This window comes from Theropithecus gelada, chromosome 12, assembly GCF_003255815.1.
Source record: "Theropithecus gelada isolate Dixy chromosome 12, Tgel_1.0, whole genome shotgun sequence".
In the NCBI taxonomy this organism is placed as follows: Eukaryota; Metazoa; Chordata; class Mammalia; order Primates; family Cercopithecidae; genus Theropithecus; species Theropithecus gelada.
This window is the reverse complement of record NC_037680.1, coordinates 65,948,464-65,970,024: the sequence shown is the minus strand read 5'-3', so window position 1 is coordinate 65,970,024 and position 21,561 is coordinate 65,948,464. Positions and strand designations below refer to the sequence as shown.

The 21,561-nt window shown below is 38.1% G+C and overlaps 1 protein-coding gene across 2 annotated transcripts in view; it reads right to left on the bottom strand.

The window, feature by feature from the left end:
* Window positions 1-16,922, bottom strand: part of WDR75 (WD repeat domain 75) — a 36,500-nt gene extending 19,578 nt beyond the window's left edge. Inside the window, exons 1-7 of one of the 2 annotated variants that reach the window (XM_025404825.1) lie at window positions 16,777-16,922; window positions 9,546-9,675; window positions 9,224-9,257; window positions 7,094-7,159; window positions 6,139-6,229; window positions 2,867-2,991; window positions 940-1,010 (exon numbers count right to left, since the gene is read on the bottom strand). In XM_025404825.1, coding sequence (XP_025260610.1) covers window positions 940-1,010; window positions 2,867-2,991; window positions 6,139-6,229; window positions 7,094-7,159; window positions 9,224-9,247 — 377 coding nt within the window. In that variant the 5' untranslated portion in view covers window positions 9,248-9,257; window positions 9,546-9,675; window positions 16,777-16,922. The remainder of the gene's footprint in view (window positions 1-939; window positions 1,011-2,866; window positions 2,992-6,138; window positions 6,230-7,093; window positions 7,160-9,223; window positions 9,258-9,545; window positions 9,676-16,776) is intronic. The other variant, XM_025404824.1, reaches the window with a different exon arrangement.
* Between the last annotated feature and the right edge of the window lie 4,639 nt (window positions 16,923-21,561).

The window sequence follows — 21,561 nt, the reverse complement described above, 5'->3', positions numbered from 1 at the left end:
AAAAGGGATCAATCTACTTGTTATAATATCTAGCCTATTTCTTATTCTTTGGCTGAATACTTGTCAATCTTCAGGCTCTGAAGAAGTCAGGATCCTTATTATACTAAGAAGAAAGCAATCGGCCAGGCATGGTGGCTCACACCTGTAATCCCAGCACTTTGGGAGGCTAAGGCGGGTGGATCACCTGAGGTCAGGAATTCAAGACCAGCCTGACCAATATGGTGAAACCCGTCTCTACTAAAAATACAAAAATTTGCCTGGCCTGGTGGCAGACGCCTGAAGTCCTAGCTACTCAGGAGGCTGTGACAGGATAATCACTGGAACCCAGGAGGCGGAGGTTGCAGTGAGCCGAGATCATGCCACTGCACCAGCCTGGGCGACAGAGCAAGACTCCATCTCAAAAAAATAAAAAAATTAAAAAAAAGAAAGCAATCTTGGCAAGGTAAAAGGGAAGAGGTAGTTATTACTTTCAAATAGTAACTACTCAATACTTAGCACTAGCTGCTCTAAATATGTCACCTTATTCATCATTACAACTCTGTTAGGTAGATATCTCCATTTCAAATATGTTTTAAATTGAGGTGCATTGGGGATCAAATAGACTAAATCTGATCCAATTAAAATTTACATATCCCAAAGCCTATATTCAGTCCTACATTCATAAAATGGCAATGAGAATCATGTGGTGAAACTCTGTCAAACTACATCCAACTCTGACTCCAAGAATGCAGACTAGAATTTAGGTGTATAGGGCTTTTGGCTAGAAAAAGCTTCCTAGGTTTTCGTGACAGTATGGTTAAAAACGGTATCTCTATACTTCACAGTCTTACACTCTCTTGTAATGTAAAAGTAGGAATAGCTCTGGATTATAGGTACAAGGAAGAAATTATAATGAACCCTTGAGGAAATAAAATAAAGCTAATAAAAAATAATTCTTACCTTGATGTTGTTTTCTTTTTGAAAAAATAAACAGACAAGTAAAATTCCCGTACTGCAGCAACATATACTCCCTGGTATTTCAAAAAGAAGATAAACATTCATAAAAATAGTCAACGCTTTTTTTTTTTTTTTTTTTTTGAGACAAAGTCTCGCTCTTATCCGCCAGGCTGGAGTGCAATGGCGCAATCTTGGCTCACTGCAACCTCCGCCTCCCGAGTTCAAGTGATTCTCCTGCCTCAGCCTCCCGAGTAGCTGGGATTACAGGTGCCTACTGCCACGCCTGGCTAATTTTTGTATTTTTAGTAGAGACCGGGTTTCACCATGTTGGCCAGGCTGATCTCGAACTCCTGACCTCAGGTGATCCACTCGCCTCAGCCTCCCAAAGTGCTGGGATTACAGGCATGAGTCACCACGCCAGCCTAACACTCTTTAAAAAGAAACATTCCCCCACGAAAGTTAACTGTAACTTTGTTCAGCTGATAAGGGTATATTAATATGATATCTTCTACTTTGGCTGTAGAAAGAATAATCATACTATTAAAACAATGATAGAAAATTAAAAGATGAACTTAGGTCTTAAATCCTAAAACTAGACTCTCAAGCTTAAAGTACAATGATTAGAATTTTTTTCCATTAGGAATAATTTACATACACTAAAATGCAATGTTTGACATACATGTACATCTACATAACCACTGCCACAATCAGGATCTCGAACATTTCCTTCTTCAGAAATGCACCGCCCCCCCCTTTACAGTCATTCCTTAATGTCCCCACCCCACCTATCTGTTTCTATCGCCACAGCTTATTTCTCTGCTTGTTGTAGAATTTCACGTTCATGGAATGGTAAAATACACACTCTTTTGTGCTTGTCCTCTGTGGCTCAACATCATCCATCATCTTTCTGAATTTCACCCACATTTTCATGTGTGTTATTAGCTCCTTTTTACTGCTGAGCGGCATTCCACTGCATACATATCACATTTGTTTATTCTCTTGCTGAAGAACATTTGGGTTAATTTATATTTTGGAGCTACTATGAATAATCACTCTTGTACACATCATTTTGTGGTTATGTTTTCATTTCTTTCTATGTAGGAATGGAATCGCTAGGTAAATGGATCTAACTTTGCTCTATATCCTGTCAATATTAGCTATTCTAGTGGACCTAAAGTGGTACGTTGCTATGTTTTTAATTTGTATTTATTTGATGACTAACAATGCTGAAGAATGCTGACATTAATGATGTTAAAAAAGTTTACTCTGAGAAATTAACTCTTTTCAGAATAATGCCAGAATAATGCTACAAAACTTAAGACTAAAGAAACATGCTCCTATAGTGATGTCCGGAGGCTTTTCATAGCATTTGATTTTAAAATAGTAAAGTAACTGTTAACAGCGAATGGCTGAAGAAATCACAGTATAAACATCAGTTATTATTTATGAAAAACATGTTAGTATACACACAGGCGGCAAAGTTAAGTGAAAAAAAAGATAAAAAGACTTCTGATCTTAATTCTTTTTGGGAAAAGCTATTTTAAGAATGTTAAGAAAAAAGCCTAGAAAGAGATTCTTCAATGATCACTAGTAAGATTATAGGTTTTATTTCCTCATTATATTTTTCTGTAGTTTCCAAATTTTCTATAATGGGCATATTAATTATGAACAGGGAGGCCATAATTTCTAAAGACACATAGTCTAAGAGAGTTTACCAAGGCAATAGGACAGAATACACAAAAATAAGGATAGTCCTAAAAAAATGTATACCATAAATACATGCTAAAGCAATGAAGAGGCTTCTTAGTGACTAATAAAAATATAGTAATTCAAGGGAATATAAAATCACTGTAACATAAAATGCTCAGAAGAGAGATTGCAGGAGAGAAATTTTAGGTACAAAACAGAAAACCAACAAAACAAAATTTACCTCGTTTCCAAAGGCAATGCACTTGGGTGACTGGTTTATGTAATCCAAAACAAAGGACAGCTCCTTGGCTTCTACTTCCTGGCTTGATGATTTTGGCAGTTTCACTGAAACCAGCTGAAATATATCTAGCCAAAGGAAGCTATATTAATATAAAGCTTCTCTAGAGAGAGCAAACGTGCATTTATTCATATGATTTTTTTTTTTTTTTTTGAGACGAAGTCTTGCTCTGTCACCCAGGCTGGAGTGCAGTGGCGTGATCTTGGCTCCCTGCAACCTCTGCCTCCCAGGTTCAAGCAATTCTCTTGGCTCAGTCTCCCGAGTAGCTGGGACTACAGGCCTGTGCCACCACGCTTGGCTAATTTTTGTATTTTTAGTAGAGATGGGGTTTCACCATGTTGGCCAGGCTGGTCTCGAACTCCTGACCTCAAGTGATCCACCTGTCTTGCCTCCCAAATTGCTGCGATTATAAGCGTGAGCCACTGTGCCTGGCCCTATGAAACTGCTAATCAGTACTCTAGAATGTATTTGATGCCAAGATAATAATTCTAGGCTAATCTTGAACAAAATATATCTTAAAGTTGGACTCTTTGTTTGAATGAACAAGTTTTAAATGGAAGTCTAATTCCATAACTCATGTACATAAATGCCCCAAATATATAGAAATAGAAATCAACTTGTGTCTTACTGGTGCATTGTACATTCCAAAGTATTAAGCTGAGTGTTAAAATGGAAAAAGAATATGAATGTTGGTGAATTGAGTAACCAAATGCAACAAACCATCTGAGAGTTTTCAGAAATGCTATCATGGGCCTGCCATAATATTTATAGGGTAAAATCTCCTTTCTTGTAATACCAACAAATTCTTCTCTTTATATCCCTTTAAAAAGTATCTCCTTAAGGGTATTCTTTTTACTCACAGTAAAAGCAAAAGTCCTTCCAATAGCCTATGATGCTAAATATAATCTATTCTTCACTGGCTCACTCCCGCCCGCCTCCCTTCTCCAATATAGCTGCACAGCTCTTCTTCTCTTATTTAATATTTATTCCTCCTATGTTGCCCATTTCCGCCCCCTGCTTTATTTTTCTCTAGACCACCTTTCATCTTACTGTATCATATTAACTGATCCAGTCAGTTTACTACTGGGACTTAGAAGTGTTTTGTTTTGTGCAACCATAACAGTATTCAGCACACGGTGGGTGCTCAATTAAGTGGTGAATGACTATATGACACATAGTCAAGAAATAATACCATCAAAAATAACATGTAAACAAGAGCCTAATTTGTTTTTAAACCAGATAAGTAACTGCAATATGATTTTCAGAGACTCTGCTTTTGGGCTGTGGAACACAGATAACACAAAAAGGGTACACATATATGTATATGTTTTTGTATTTGAGTATGAGAGGCCTGTGGTACAGTAAGTAAGCCATAAGCACAGGGGATCTTTTCAAGACTGACTCACATTTTTATGTAGCAGCTATCCAGATTTTCATATGCTGGCTGCCCATTATATGCCAAGTACTGAAGACTAATAATAGATCTCATTATGAGAAGAATTTAGATTACAACACAGGATCTTTACTTTAGATCAGTAGTTTTCCACCCTGTCTTGCATATTAGACACAACTGAGAACTTTTTCAGTAAACTAGGCCCCAGCACACAGAAACTTACTAAGTTCTTCATGTTATGTGCAGTCAGTGTTTCGCATCATGGCTAAAAAGTTTTGCTACAGCTATTGGCAACTACTTTTCCAACTGAGGAATTATGGAGTGAGTATAGGAAGTTGCTAAGAAATATGAGTGATGAGCAGAATCACCTGGGATGATATTAAGAATGCAGATTCCTAAAGTACATCCCAAACCTAGTGATCAACTGCTCATCAGGAAGATTAGGAATCTGAATTTTTCGTAAACATGTGAACTGTTATCAGGAATCCATGTATTCAATATACAAAATCGAACTTAAATATCAAAAAAAGTGCTATGTTTGAAGTAGTCATCTGGCAAGATGACTGAATTATTTTTAAGAACGTTGCCATCTCCAGAACATTTTTTGAAATGTCCTTTGGAGGTGGTTTAGTGATCCTCCCACCTCAGCCTCCTGAGTAGACAGGACTATAGCCACCATATCTAACCTACTTTTCTTTCTTTTTTTTTCTTTTCAGAGACAGGGTCATGGTATATATTGCCTAGGCTGGTCTCAAACTCCTGACCTCAAGCAATCCTCCCGCACTGGCCTCCCAAAAAAGTGCTGGGATTACAGTTGTCAGCCATCATGCCCAGCCCCACTATCATCTTAAAGCTGCTTCATATTCTTCATTCTGAACACAACTGTATTTTATAGAGGACACCACAGGATACAGTAGCATTCTTGAATCTGGGGATCAGAAAATTTCTTTAGATGTGACCTCATGTCAGTGTTCTGTTTTATCGAATTCTATGATAAAGGACAATTATTTGTAAGCACTGACAATATTCTAGGAATTCCTAAAATGCTGATGCACGGCAGTTTCAATGGAGTAATGTTCCAAAGACAGTGAAAATGTAATTAATGATAACTGAGTCACATTATTGGTTCTTAATATCAACCAATTTTTTTTTTTTTTTTGAGACAGAGTCTCGTTCTGTCACCTAGGCTGGAGTGCAGTGGCGCTATCTCGACTCACTGCAAGATCCGCCTCCTGAGTTCACGCCATTCTCCTGCCTCCTGAATAGCTGGGACTGCAGGTGCCCAACACCACGCCTGGCTAACTTTTTGTATTTTGTTTAGTAGAGATGGGGTTTCACTGTGTTAGCCAGGATGGTCCAGATCTCCTGACCTTGTGATCTACCCACCTCGGCCTCCCAAAGTGCTGGGATTACAGGTGTGAGCCACCTCGTCTGGCCAATATCAACCAATTTTCTATGCCATTTCCACCTTGACTCAAAAGAGTAAGAAGTGTTCAATGATGGATAAAATGATAGTGATGCTTAAGAATAACAGATTTAAGTTCAGCAGAAAGACAAATTCTATCCATCTTTGTAAAGCAGATTTAAAATTTGAGGTCTGCAGTCTGCTATTGCAACTACATATAAAATAATCCTTCCCTCACTGCGTATTTCAGAACTTATACAAAGCCTCTCCAAATGAACACAATAATGACAAAAGCAATTTAAATGCCCATTCTAAAAACTGTTAGCTTCAGATTAAAACCAAAATGTTAAATTTTGAGAAACTGTAAAATGTAAAGAGCCACTCAGTGCCATACATAGTAAGTTAATTACACCATACCTGGTTTTTCTTTATTTACTATAGCAAAGACAGAATCCTCAGCTTGGGCAACAGTAAAGAGGGCATGAAGTTTACATCCAACTGTGAAAGTCTGAAAGATAAAGAGCACCATAGTGTTTACTGTCTGTTCCTTCCAGTAGAACATAAAATCCATTAAGGCAGGGATTTTTACCTATTTTGCTCATTGCTGTATTCCCAACATAAGGAGAGTACCTGGCCTATAGAAGACAACTGATACATATTTGTTAAATACCCTTTCAAGTTTCCTACATATAGATCTGATTCTTTTTAATGGTTTTATGGTATTGTATTGAATGTATCATAATTTTAACTGATTTCAAGGTCATATTTAACTTTTTTCCTACCATAAACAATGCTATAAGGCCTTTGTGTACAGGCCATTATTTTAACAAGAGATTCTTAGAAGTGAGACTGCTGTAGCAAAACGTGTTTATTGATTTTCAGTTTTAACTCTCATTGTGTACAAAAGTGCCTGTTTCTCTATACTTTACCTATCACTAGATTTTTTTCAATCTACAATTTGGCTAAATTTATGAGGGGAAATATTGTGTCATTTGTCTTAGATTTCTTTATTAATGAGTTTAAGCAGCTCTTCATATTTATTGACTAATTGTATTTCTTTTCTGTGAATTTACATATTCCTACTTTATGCCAATTTCTTCTACCAGGCTTTTAGTTTTTCCTTATTGGTTTTTGGGAATATTTTTGTATATGTGGAATAGTATCTTTTGTAAATATCTTCTCCCAGCTTTAACTTGTCTTTTACAAGTAGAAAATTTTTATATAGTCAAATTAATTTTTTTGATGCTATTTTGTAACTTGTTTAGGAAGTCTATTTAAATATTTGGCCTTAAAAAAGAAACAGTACATCTACCATTAAATTACACTGCCGTTTTTTTTTCACATAAGGAAAAGTAAAGATCAATCCACATACCTTTATTAAGATGCCATCTATATAGTCCCACAGTTTAATTGTGCCATCAAGGGAACAAGAATATAGCTAAAAGGGTAAAACAATACAAAATTGATTAAAAAAAAGAAATTCATCAATATATCAAATGAATAATTAAACGCTGATGGGGCATTTTCTATTCATTAATTCACGCTTAATCTTAAAGAGGTAGAGTCATTTATTTACATTGCTTCTGCAAAACAATCTTTTCATAGCTTTCTGCAAGAAGCAGATCCATCCTTTTCAAGTTTTAACTAAAAGAGAGAGGAAAAAAGTCGACATTCTATCTTGAAGAGGGAGATGTTAAGGTTTTGAATGAGATATGAAAAGTACCTAGGTGCAGTGGCTCCCATCTGTAATCTCAGCACTTTGGGAGGCTCAGGCAGGTGCATCACTTGAGGCCAAGAGTTCGAGATCAGCCTGGCCAACATGGTGAAACCCCATCTCTAGTGAAAATACAAAAATTAGCCAGGCGTGGTGGCACATTCTGTAATCCTAGCTACTCAGGAGGCTGAGGTTGCAGTGAGCTGAGATCACATTGTTATACTCCAGCCTGGGAGACTGAGACTCTCCAAAAAAAAAAAAAACCAGAAACACACACACACAAGAGCTTGTTGCTCTTCCTGCCAGAACTCAGTTTACTCAGTTTTATCAGCCAAACTCCTTTCACCTTATATGAATATTAAGGGAGTGCTTCTCAAGTGACTGAAGAATATTCTGCTTAAAAAAAATTTCTTCCAATCCATCAAGGACCAATACTTTCATAAAATACAATAGAAATTATAATACACTTGGATGCTATGGCAATGTCAAAGTGTTCTGTGACACTCACTTTCTGTACTCTTATACAGAATGGTAACTAATGGTTTAGGACACTGGTCTGTGGACCATACTTTGGTAGTACCGGAAGACCTTACTAACACATAGGTTTACTTTTGTTCTAGTGTACTTAGTTTTAATAATACTAAGTTTCCACTAGATTTTTTTTGTTGTTGTTGTTATAGGAAAATACTTTGCTTATAATGTTGACAAAGAATTTTAATATTTTTAAAGAAAGTGGCAATTTTAGGATTTCTGCAAATAGAGACATGGAATCAAAGAAGAGAAATGTAAAAATGCTGGAGTAAAACCATGTTATCTATCCAAGTCAAAAAATTATAGTAACTAGGAAATGTATATCACAATTACTGCATATCAGAATCATAAATATGGACTAGTAGAATGTAACAAGTCAAACATATAATTACTGTCAAAACGATGGTTAATACACAAATACTGTGACTCCTAAGTCCAGAACTGCTGCCCCTGCACCTCAACCAAATCTACTGGTAAAACTGCCCTTCTCTAATTTTATTCACTTTTAGTCACCTGAAACAAAGATTTTATGCAATGTGTCTACATTTTTTTTTGCTATAAAACTTAGTATATGGACTTCACAAATTTCAATTTTAACAAAATAATAGTTTTGCTATTGAAAACATTCAAATACCACACATAGTGATAAACTTTTGTCAAACCCTCAGAGGATGGCAAGGATAAAATATGTACTTGGGTCCTGCAGGAAAGTTACCTAACTTTGAGTTTTAGGAGTAGCTCATTTAATTTTGGAAAGAAAAGATCGGTGCTACTTTATTTCCTTTGGAATAAGAGTATATGGCAATGCAAATCCATCCTTGATCAGTAATTTCCAAGTTGGCTGTGACTAATCCAGGAAAATGGAATTGGATTAAAAATAAGAACAAGAACAAAATATTGTTGAGATAAAATTTTAGTAGATTTGCTGAAACTTAAGAACAGAATTAAAATGACCATTTCATTATTCTTAAATACTGAGAAAGAAGGGCTGCTTTGTGGGGGAAGTGGGAAAATTTGCACTAAATTAAATTCCCAAATTTGTCTTGAAACTAACTAATTGACCCACTCACCAAATAAATTTTCTTATCTAGATACCGGTATTAAGACTAGACAATATCTAGAGTAAGCCAGAGCCTCACTTCTAAAGGAACAGATCTACCAAATCAATACCTCCTGGCCCACATTTTTCAAAATGTGTTCTAGAAACCAAACAGTTCACAAGTCAAGTAAGTTTGAGAAACACCAAATACTACATACCCCTTTTGGACATTCACAATGCATGTAAGGGAACCTAAGAAGACCTACAATCAACAAATACATTTACCTGTGCCAAGCCCTTAATTTCAGAAACTCATACAGCCAAGAATATCCTTCTCAAGTAACACTTATTAGCATTCTGTGGAACAAATGATTCACAGAATACGCTATAGGCAATATAGTTTAGTAAGTGAAAAATACCCTACAACTGAAAATAAATATTTTACTTATAACCTGGAAAGTTTCCCAGCCAAATTCGACTCGAATTTTTCTGTAAAGAACAAAGCCAATCTTAAAGTATTCAGCTATAACTGTATGACACCTGTAGATGGTTGTTGGGGTTAAGTTGGATTCCAGTCACCAGATTTCTGTGTCCATGTAGTATGTGTACACACTCTTCTGTAACTGTGCTGTAAACTTTAACAAAGTCTCCAGAGACACAGAAGATATACCTGGAAAAAAAAGAAAGAAAAGTAAGTTTTACATACTGTATTAGTCTGTTTTCACACTGGTGAAGAACACATTTTTCATCATTGTTTCAGTGGTCTTGAACTCCCAGCCTCAAGTGATGCACCTGCCTGGGCCTCCCAAAATGCTGAGATTACAGGTGGGAGCCATTGTACCTGGTGCTTTTCATATTTCATTCAAAACCTTACCATCTCCTTCTTCAAATTTATAAAGGAAAGAGATTTAATGGATTCGCAGTTCCACGTGGCTGGGGAGGCTTCACAATCATGGTGGAAGCAAAAAGCATGTCTTACATGGTAGCAGGCAAAAACAGAACTTGTGCAGGGGAGCTCCCCTTTATAAATCCATCAGCTCTCGTGAGACTGATTCACTACCACAAGAACAGTATAGGGGAAACTGCCTCCATGATTCAGTTATCTCCAACTGGGTCCCTCCCACAACACGTGGAGATTATGGGAGCTACAATTCAAAATAAGATTTGGGTGGGGACACAGCCAAACCATATCACATACTCGACAGGTAGTAGGATCTTTTTACTGTCCATGATAAAAATGCAACAGAGGTTTCTTTTGGTATAGTTTAAGAATTGTGGCTGGGCGCGGTGGCTCAAGCCTGTAATCCCAGCACTTTGGGAGGCCGAGATGGGCGGATCATGAGGTCAGGACATCGAGACCATCCTGGCTAATACAGTGAAACCCCATCTCTACTAAAAAATACAAAAAACTAGCCGGGCGAGGTGGCGGGCGCCTGTAGTCCCAGCTACTCAGGAGGCTGAGGCAGGAGAATGGCGTAAACCCGGGAGGCGGAGCTTGCAGTGTGCTGAGATCCGGCCATTGCACTCCAGTCTGGGGACAGAGCGAGACTCCGTCTTAAAAAAAAAAAATTGTATACTCAAATTTGTGTGCCTTTTGTCTATGGGGACATCTATGACCAATCAGTTCATTAACTCAGAAGAGATTATTAACTCAGAAAAGATTAATGACGCCAATGTCATATCTCTTGCCTGTTTGTAGACAGAGGCTATAAATGGAATTATCCTGCAAAAACAGCCAACTTAACCAAGTTGCCTGCTCATTCAATGGATGCAGACAGTGTGCTAGTCACTATCAACTATTATTCTTCAATAGTACTGCCAACAGCAGTGTTTTTCCATGTCCCCAACCTCTCCATGGTTCACTGGCAACACCAGCTTACAAATGCTAAGTCAAAGGTTCTGCTCCAGTTGGTGAGGTCTGGGCCTTTTGTACAGAAAAATACAAAGACTTTATTCCATTTTTTTTTTCTTGTTGCTGAAATGCTGGCTTTGCTTTGTCTTTCTGGATTTGTGGATTTCTTCCATGTAGTAGCAGCTACTAAATTACTAAAAGTGGTGAAGTTGGGACACTATTTGACTTTCATGATATCATCACAGAACAAGGCTCAGAAATATAAATCTTCTTGTATCTTCCAAGTAAAAAATATTTGCTCCGTGCCTATTATATCTATAGCAGTACTCTTATTTATGGTTTCACTTTCCCTGGTTTTAATTACCTACAGTCAAGATCAATCTGAAAATATTAAATAGAAAATTCCAGAAACAATTCCTAAGTTTAAAATTTTATGCCATTCTCAGTAGTGATGAATTCCCCTTGTCTCACCTGAGATATGAATCATTCCTTTTTCCAGCATTCTCTGCTGTAGACACACCTGCCAGTTAATCACGTAGAAACTATCTAGGTTATCCTATCCACTATTGCTGTACTGTAGCACTTCTGTTCAAGTAACCCTTATTTTACTTAATAATGGCCCCAAAGTGTAAGAGTAATGATGCTGACATACTGTTATAATTGTTCTATTTTACTAGTTATTGATGTTAATCTCTGTGCCTAATTTATAACTTAAAATTTATCATAAGTATATATGTATAGGAAAACATATAGTATATATAGCGTTTGGTAGTACCTGTGGTTCTACGCATCCACTAAGGGTCCTGGAACATATCCTCTGTGGACAAGGGAGGGCCACTGTATTACAACACACTAAGAGTAAATCTGTTGCAAACTGGGACCACTACTATCCTATTTTATCAGTTCAAGATATTTGATTTTCACATGTTCATCTCTTGGAAATTAGGATGCATCTTATAATCCATGGAACCTTGTAAGTGCTGTCAGCCAGGAGGCATGGTTATATGAAATGGTATAAGATCAAGAATGTATGAGCAACAAAGCATTTACATAACCTCCCCTTTGGCTGCAGCCTCTTCTCCATTCCCATGAGTACTTCACTTCAGAGGCTTAACATCTCCAGCGTGGACCACTCTTCAGGGCTTCCTACAGTCTCCAGGTACAGTCCTTCAATGCAGCTTTGACAGTCACACCAGACTAATTTTGCAAATTTGACCATATCACTTCCTCAGATAAAGTTAAAATCCTTTAATGTTTTCCCTCTGCCTTTAGGAAATGATCCAATTTCTTAAGGCTTTGGTAGTCTGATCCCAGTCTAACCTGAACTACTTTTTCACTTAACATTGTGCTCTATTAAAATAGTTCATAACTCCAACAATTTCCCCCATCCCCCAGACACACCCTATCAATATGAAAGAAGTCGTTTAGATATGGCTTCCTTGAGACAGTGGTGGGTAGGGGGCTACTGCTGGCCAAGAAAACTTTCCCTAATTGCTTCTGATAAGCTTCCTCAGAAAAAAGGAACATCTTCTCTTCTGGTTTCTCAGCAAAGAACAATGGTTTCAATTACTTAAGTGCAATCCTTCAAAGTCAACTTTCTCTCCATGATTTTGCACTCTCTGGTATCTACATAGAACACGTTTTCTAACTTTTTTTTTTATTTCCTAAGAGTAAGCTTTTTATTTTTCAACTTTTAATTTTGAAATCATTTTAGATTTACAGAAGAACTACAGAGTTCCTATATACACTTCATCTGGCTTCCACAAATGTTAGCACTTTACATAAGCACAGTACATTAGTCAAAACTAAGATATTAACATTGGTACATGACTATTAACTACATAATTTATGAGTTCTTCACTTTTTCCATTAATGTCTTTTTTATGTTCCTAGAATCCAATCCAGCATACCACATTAGTTGTCATATCTTCTCAGAACCTTCCAATCAGTGACAGTTTTTCAGTCTTTCCCATTTCTCAGAACTCTTGACTACTGCTTTAAGATTCACCTCAGAATTTTCTCCCGGAAGCCCTTCCTCATCTTCCCATTCTAGATCAGCACCAGTCCTAATGTGCTTCTACACAACGGTGGGCTTAGCTCCATGACTGAACTTACCACAAGGCATTAAGACTGTGTACTATGTTTCTCCTCTACCAGACTGTGAGTTCTTTGAGGTGAGACACTGTGTTTTCACTTATTAGAAACAATAATAAGTCAAACACAAATGAATTCGAATGCCAGCTTTATTATGTATTAGCTGAATGACATTGGAGAATTTAAACTTCACATCTCCACTTACAGTTATCCATTGTAAAATGCAAATAACACTTCTCATAGAGTTTAAGTGAAACAATGCATGCAAATGCAAGCTTAGCATACACAGTAAGCACTCACTAAATAGGGATAATACCTTAACCTTGTAGACTGGAAGGTGTGTAATGCACCCACCACAACACCTGTCACATAGGATTCATTTTGTTGAGAAAGTGAAGAAGTAAGAAATTAGGGATGTTTCAAGTCAGAACCAGGATTTAAACTGGACTCTGAAGAATGTATGATTTAAGGGGTGGGAAGAAAAAAATAGCAACATAAGCAAAAGCAAGGAAATAGTATGATTATGTACAAGACACAGATAATGTACTTATCTGACAAGCAAAGTGTCTATAATGGGTAGTTTCAGGAAACAGTTGGGTAAGAAGAGTTGAGCTATATTAGAGAAGGGAATGAAAGCCACATAGAGGAGCTATAGTTGAGGCAACAAAAAACTGTTACAAAGTTCTGAGCAAGACTAGGAATAAGAGTTAGAGTAAAAATGTTATAACAGTAACAACTTAGGAAAATTGTTACAGCAGCAATACTCAGAATGATCTGTAAGGGAAAAATAGTGAGTTTGGGACATTAGCTTGTGGGTAGTTTAGGAAAGTAAAAGGCAAGGATGACTCATTGTTTCAGTTTTCTCTACCCTAACAACCCCAGTGCAATAATTCATAGCACCATATAATTGCGGGATGCCGCAGAATGGGATGCAAACAGAACTGGACTGTGAGTCAGTAATACCTAATACGGAACACCAGGAACTTACATATATACCCACATGCCCCTCAGAACAACCCACTCAAGTACCCAGAACAGAGTTTTTGTTTTAGTTTCAAGAGGAAGCTGCCAAAATTACACAAGTCTGTCGTTTTATGATTTTGGCTTTCTTGATAAGCACCTTGAGGTAAAATGCAAAATTATTCCTCTTTGTATAAGGCAGTCAACCCATTGTGGTACCTTGTAGATAATATTCAAATCTTTGCTGAGTTCATTATAATCCTGTTCATTTGTTTGAGAAATGGTTTTAATTATCAGCTTATATATAAATGACAAAAAAAAGAAAAAAAAAGAAAAAAAACCAACCTCTAAATCTTGACCAAGTTCCCCAAACTTCAGTCCTGAATTTCTACCTACTACTAGCTATATCCATCTGTTTTACAGGTACCTTAGAGTTAATAACCCTGAACTGAACTCTATCTTCCCATTAACACTGACTGTGAAATCACTCTAAAACCCTGTCTCTTTTTTCCATGTTCAATATTACCTTAGTTTGGGCAAGAGTGATTTCTTGCTTGGATGCCAGCACTGGCTAACCCCTGGTCTCTATTCTTCCAGAGTCTATTCTTGCCATCTCTTATACCCTATGCTGCAATTACACTGACTTTACACAGAAGGCTCAATCCCCCCAGTTTTCAAGGCCCCCAGATTTCAAGCTTGTTTGCCTGGCATTCCACCCCCCAGTATCACTGGCGAGGCAAACTCTTGCCATTGCTGCAAGATCCACTACTGAAGGGAAAACTGACTATGTAACTCCCTCTTCTATGCCATCACTGTACTTTGGGTACACCAGCCTACCCAGCTCTCATTTCTCCACTCACCAACATGTATCATAGTTTCACAGTTTTCAGGTTAACATTATTGAAGAAACACAGTCAAATTACAACTGATTACTGCTGTCCCCTTAAAGAATTAAAAAACCATTCTCTTTGGTCCAAACAACAACCAACAACTGGCTGCACGTGTCCTTTCCAACCTCATTTCCCACTATCTCCCTTATATATCATTCTCACTAGCTAGCTGTACCAGCCTGTTCAACAGATATCATTTCTGTCTGTCTTGCTTACACTGTCTTCCCCATCTGAAATGTCTTCTGTCCATATTCCCCACTTAAAATATCATCTAGGCCTAGCACAAATGTCACTTGCTCAGCAGCCTTCTCCATCCTTCTTAGTTTGGGAAGTAATCTCTTCTTATGAGCTCCTTCCTACAGGACCAAAGTAAGAAAAATCTGTTACTGAGTATTCCTTTTCCTCACTAGACTGTAAACTCCTTGAAGGCAGGATCAATATTAAAATTATCTTAGTTTTTGTCATTGCAGCATGTTATACATAATATATAGTTGACAAATACTTAAAAAATGAATTGTTGGGCTTAGCAAATGAAACACATAATGGACCTCATTATAATGAATAAGGTATAGAAACAGTACGCTGAAGAAACTGGTTACATGGATATGAGTCCGAAGTGTCAGAGTGTGAGCCTCTAAAAGTCTGTTTCTTCCTTTGATTCATAAGATCAATGTAAACAAAGCCTAAGGACTCATTTTTTTTTTTTTTTTTGGCTTCTAAGGCAATTTATGAAAGCTCTTTCAGTCATGCATGCATTGCCTTCAACAACTACCTGTCATACACTCATATGCAGAATATTGTGGGGGTGGGCCGGGCACGGTTGCTCACTGTAATCGCCGCACTTTGGGAGGTTCAGGTGGACAGATCACTTGAGGCCAGGAGTTCCAGGGCAGCCTGGCCAATATGGCGAAACCCTCTATCTACTAAAAATACAAAACTTAGCTGGTGTCGTGGCCCGCGCTTATAATACTTGCTACTCGGGAGGCCGAGGCACTAGAATTGCTTGAACCAGGGAGACGGAGGTTGTAATGAGCCTAGATTGAGCCACTGCACTCCAGCTTGGGTGACAGAGTGAGACTCTGTATCCAAAAAAAAAAAAAAAAAAAAAAAAAAGAATATTGTGGAGGCTACAAACTTTCATAAAATACTATCTCTACTCTTCTAAGACAGAAAGGGTTTTTTGATTTTATTAAGTGTCACTCTACCTAAAGTTATTTGAAAACCTGACAATACAGTAATAATGATTACAGCTACATACATTGAGCCATTATATGCTGGGCATTGCTGTCTGTAGTTTTAACATATTGAGGCATTTGATCCTCCCAATAACCGTGTGAGATAAACTAAATATTATCCCCCTTTTACAGACGATGGCAACTGAGGCAAAGATTAAAAAACTTACAAAGATTTCATAATGTAAGAAGTGGATTTTGAAGCCAGGGAATGGTTTGGTTTCCAGCTACACTGAGAAAAAAGACCAAGTCTTAGCGTATTTTTTTTACCTCATAAAGATCTAACATCTGTTTTCACGTAAAGTTCCAAAAAAACTGCACTATGCTCTATGCTTCAGGGGTGAGGAGTGGATAAAAAAAGCCTAATATTTTTAGGTTTTAGTCACTCCAAAACATGATTCTGTACGAAAGAGTAGGTACTGCAAAAGTAGTGGCATACACATCCACGCATGGACCATTTTCCAGCCGCCCGAGCACCTTCCAGATCCTCGACACGGAGACCGGCTCCAGGGCCTTTCAATCTACCTGCAGGTAAACTGTCCAGGAATCAGGGGGCGCACCCCAACCTGCAGTGCTAACCGGACCTCCCGGGTACCCTGGGGATCCCCCACACGCGCGTGCTCTACCCAAAGCCCATATCCACCAGGCTGGCGAGTCCGAACGCGACTGACAGTTCCTTCTCCCCGACCCTCGAGAAACTCACGCCCCGCCCCTCAGCCGACAAAGCGCGGTGCCCCTCATACTTAGAATCTGCAGAGAACACAGCTCTCCTAAAGTTCAACTCGCTGCCGCCACAACGAACCACGCGGATGTTCTCCTCTTCCACCATCTTTGCGCAGTCGCAGAATGACCAATCGCTGGTCCCGCCCTGAACTTCCTATATTGAGCCGGGTGTAACACGGCTGTTCCCAGCCCACAGAACCCACCCACGGGCCCTTCTAGGCCTGAGACTCCGTGGTTCCGTGCAGCCATCTTTTGTGTGGGCAATGCCAAACTAAGACTCGGCTTCCGTGCAGCCATCTTTTGTGTGGGCAATGCCAAACAAAGACACTTGTAAGAAAAGATGAAAGCAAAACAGAGACTTAGAGAGAATCAGTGTTTTATTATATACCTATACACAATTATTTAATACAGACATATTTCTCTCAAGCCTTGTCAGCCTGACTCTATGGCTTTTTCTGCCAGAAGGGAAAGGTGGTGCACAATGTACCACGTGACCTCCAGTAGTCTCATCGGAGGCGTCACTTTCTGGTGTCTGTGATCTCGGCGCTGCAGGATGACGCGAGCCTCTCGCGTCCCTGGTTTTCTTGGTCGCTGCGTTGCGTTATTGGGTGGAAAGGTAGCTTTCTCCTCCTTGTACAGCTTTTTGTTCCTCTCATTAACCATTCTTCTGTTCTTGTGAGCATCGCTTAGGTTCCTACAGAATCTCCACAGTCCTAGGGCCTAGTTTTCTTCCTTTGGAAATCTGGCTCCTACTGCGGTATTCTGGTGCATCTTCCCCAGCGTTCAGTGTAGCTGCTCGGGCTAATCTGACATTCGGCCAGTCCCGCCAGGTTTCAGGGCGCTGCTCTCTGGTTTCCTGGGTTTTACCTTTTCCCATTAGTGGATAGAGCCTGTGGGTTAGGAACCCCTAAAATACGAAGATGTTTATTTTTGCCAGTTTGTCTCCAGTTTTCCTTTGTAAAGTTACACGTATCATATTCTTGGACCCTGTATATCATGTTGCCTATTTTGATTTCGCTTCTTGATTTGTTGATTTACCACAAAATTACGAAAGTCACAAGTATAGTCACATGCCACGTAAGGATCTTTCAGTCAGTGCATATAACATAGTGATTCCTTAAGATTGTAATACTGTGTTTTTACTGTACCTTTTATGTATTTTAATACATCAATACTATTAACAGAATAGTATTGGTGTATTATGGCCGGGCGTGGTGGCTCACGCATGTAATCCCAGCACTTTGGGAGGTCGAGACAGGGGGATCACGAGGTCAGAAGATCGAGACCACAGTGAAACCCCGTCTCTACTAAAAATACAAAAAATTGGCCGGGCGCAGTGGCGGGCGCCTGTAGTCCCAGCTACTCTGGAGGCTGAGGCAGGAGAATGGCGCTAACCCGGGAGGCGGAGCTTGCAGTGAGCAGAGATCATGCCACTGCACTCCAGCCTGGGCAACAGAGTGAGACTCCGTCTCAAAAAAAAAAAAAAAAAAAAGAAAAGTATTGGTGTATTTAAATAATACAATTGTGTTAATAATACAATTGCCTGTAATATTGAGTATAGTAACATGTTGTTCAGATTTGTAGCCTAGAAGCAATCAGCTATAAGGTATAGCCTAGGTGTGTAGTAGGCTGTACCATCTAGGTTTCTGTAGGTACACTATGATATTCACGCAATGATGAAATCACCTAACATGCATTTCTTAGAGCATATCCCCATCATTAAGCCACACATGATTATACCCATAAGTTTATTTATTGTGGAGAAATACAGTGTTCACGAAGGTCAAGACATCCTGGGACAGCACCACTGTAAAAATCAGGGATAAATTTACTTTTTAACTGAGAAGTCTAGCTTATTAAAGGGCTCAAAACTTTATTATTTGGGGAGCCAGAACTAGAGAGAGAGATATTTAATAATTTTGGTTTATCTCAAGCTGTAACGAGCTTTCTCTTTCATGACTGTGATACCCTTTGTCACAGTGGATGAAGCGTAAAATATCACTTTTGATTCTGCAGCCTTAATCTCTTTTTGTTCAGTCTCTTGATGTCTGCACAGTAAATCTTTTAAAGACTCGGTTGGTACTTTGTAACCTGATACAGGCTTTTCCTTAGGGCCTGAGCCAAGAAACAAAATAAATATTTTCACTCAAATTAGTGTGACTTTAGTTGTATGTTACTGTATGGTAACTTTAGATTTTTCAGAAAAGAATCAGAAATCCTGATATGTACAAAAACTAGCTGGATTGATAAACCTGTAGGAGGATTATTTTACACAGGGTTTTAATTTACCCAAGTGCCCAGAAAGATAAGTCATTTGTATTTTGATTTCTTTTTACATAATTTTTAAGGAACCAATGCCGTTTAATTAATAGTGCCTTGTCTTTATCATATAACAAGAAGGCTGAGGTATGCAGAATAGGGCTACTGTAGTGGTTCATTCATGCCACCAGGGACCTATGCTTTCTCTACTTTGTTCTTTCCATTTACTGTCCTTAACTATATTGGTTTTGTCCTTATGCTCACAGTTCATGTTCCTTTCAGTCAGAAGAAATAAGGGAATAGCAAGAAAGAGCATAACCTATATACAGAAGAAAAAGGGTTTTCCACAAACATTTATTTTGCCTCTTCCATCCAGGAAATATTTACTAAGTGCCTAGATATGCCAGACATTCTTTCAGGCTCTGGGAATACTGGAGTGAGAAAAATAGTAAACAAAATCCGTGTCTTACTGGACCTTACCTTACCGTGGGAAGAAACAAAAACTTACTATACTTTTGATGTCTTTATGTGCCAAGGGGAAACTCAAAGTAGAAAAGAAAGTGAGTATAAGGGTTTGATTGCATTTAGAATGGGTTTTCAGGGAAAGCCTTACTGAGAAGATAACATTTGAAATGACCTGAAAAAGTTGAGAGCGTGAATAAGCCTGGAGCTGTTTGGTGAAAGAGTCAGCCAGAGGCAAGAGTATTCCTTTCCATGTTCGAGATAAGGCAAGAGGCCAGTGTGGCTGGAGAATAATCATCAAAGGGGTATAGTAAAAGATGGGGTCAGAGAGGTAATAAGAGGCCAGTTCATAGGGTCTCCTAGATCATTGTAACAGCTTTGGGTTTTATGAAGACAGTGTGGCCTTTGTGTTAAAAAGTGAAATGATTAGGCTAATTTAAAAAAATGTACGTACAATAAAATCTGCTTTCTTTGATATCTATAATGCACAAATTATTGTATCCACCATCACAAATAGGATACAGAAGAATTCCAACACCCAAAGAATTCCCTAGTGCTTCTCCTTCGCTCCCCAAGACCCATCCCCTGGCAACCACTAATATGTTCTCCATCCATAGAGTTTTGCCTTTTCCAGAAAGCCGTATATAAATGGGATCATATAGTATATAACATTTTCAGTCTAGCTTCTTTCACTTAGCATATTGCATTTATGTTATGTGCATCAGTGCTTTATATTGCTGAGTGGTATTCCATTGTATGGCTATTTCACAGTTTATTTGTTGAATGTGTATATTTTACCCCCAGATTTTAGAAATTATGAATAATACATCTCTAAACATTCATATGTAGGTTTATGTGTGAACATAAGCTTTTGTTGCTCTAGGATAAATACCAGCAAATGGGATTGCTCAAGTCATAAGTGTATGTTTATTTAGGAAATTGCCAAACTTTTTTTCCCCAGAGTTACTGTCCTATTTTTGCATTTCCATAAGTAATGTGTGAAAGTTGTAGTTACTTTACACCCTTGTCAGGGCTTGGTATTATCAAGCTTTGTAAATTTTATTTTAGGCATCATAATAAGTTTGTAGTGGTATTTCATTGTGGTTTTAATTTTCACTTCCCTAATGACTAATGCTGAGCATCATTGGTGAAGTGTCAAGTCCTTCACCCATTGCTTTATTGGTTATCTTCTTCTTGCTGAGTTTTGAGCATTCTCTTTTAAAATTTTTTTATTTTTATTTATTTTTTATTTAATAAAATTTAAAAAAACTTTCCCATTAGTGAGAAGGATTTAGCCACATTTTTACTGCTTAGTATCTTCATGTATGTTTCTGTTCCTTTCAAAAGATAATAAACATCATGTACAGTCTTTCACACCGCTGCCCTGCATAATGTACTTAGGAGACATCTTCAAGCAGATTACATTAATTTTGTATTCATGTCATGAATTACTTAGTGATAGTCCCTTGGGCTCTGCTGTTTCCTCATTCCCTAATAATGGTGCAATTTTTATCTTTTCTTAGGTTTTCTGTGATGCTGAAATCTTTATCTGTCCTATATATTTTTCATTCTGCACTTTCTTTCTTGTATACCTGTGCCCTGGGACCCCCAGGCAGTTAAGTGTATTAGTGATGATTAACACAAGTGGGTTACGTTCCATTTAAGGCTAACAGTTCTCATGGTTATAATTACACCTTTTCTGTTTGGGCTATGCTTAAACTCATAGATTAAACCTAGTATTTTCCAGGGAAAATATCGTATGATCTCTTGTACCCAGTGGCTAAAACGAAATTTTAGAATGTTTTGATATATTGTTGTACAAAATGTGGTCCATGGACCAGCAACAGCAGTGTCACCTGGGAGCTTGTTAGAAATGCAGACACTCATGTCCTACCCAGATATGTGGGATCAGAATCTGCGTTCTAACAAGATCTGCAGGTGATTCCTATGCATATTTAAATTTGAGAAGTATTACTTTAAAACATAATCTAATGGCAGATCTATATACAAATGGCTCTCAGTTGGTGCCTCCCATGGGCCAGCCACATGCTTGATGCTTCATATATTTCTTTTTTCTTTTTTTC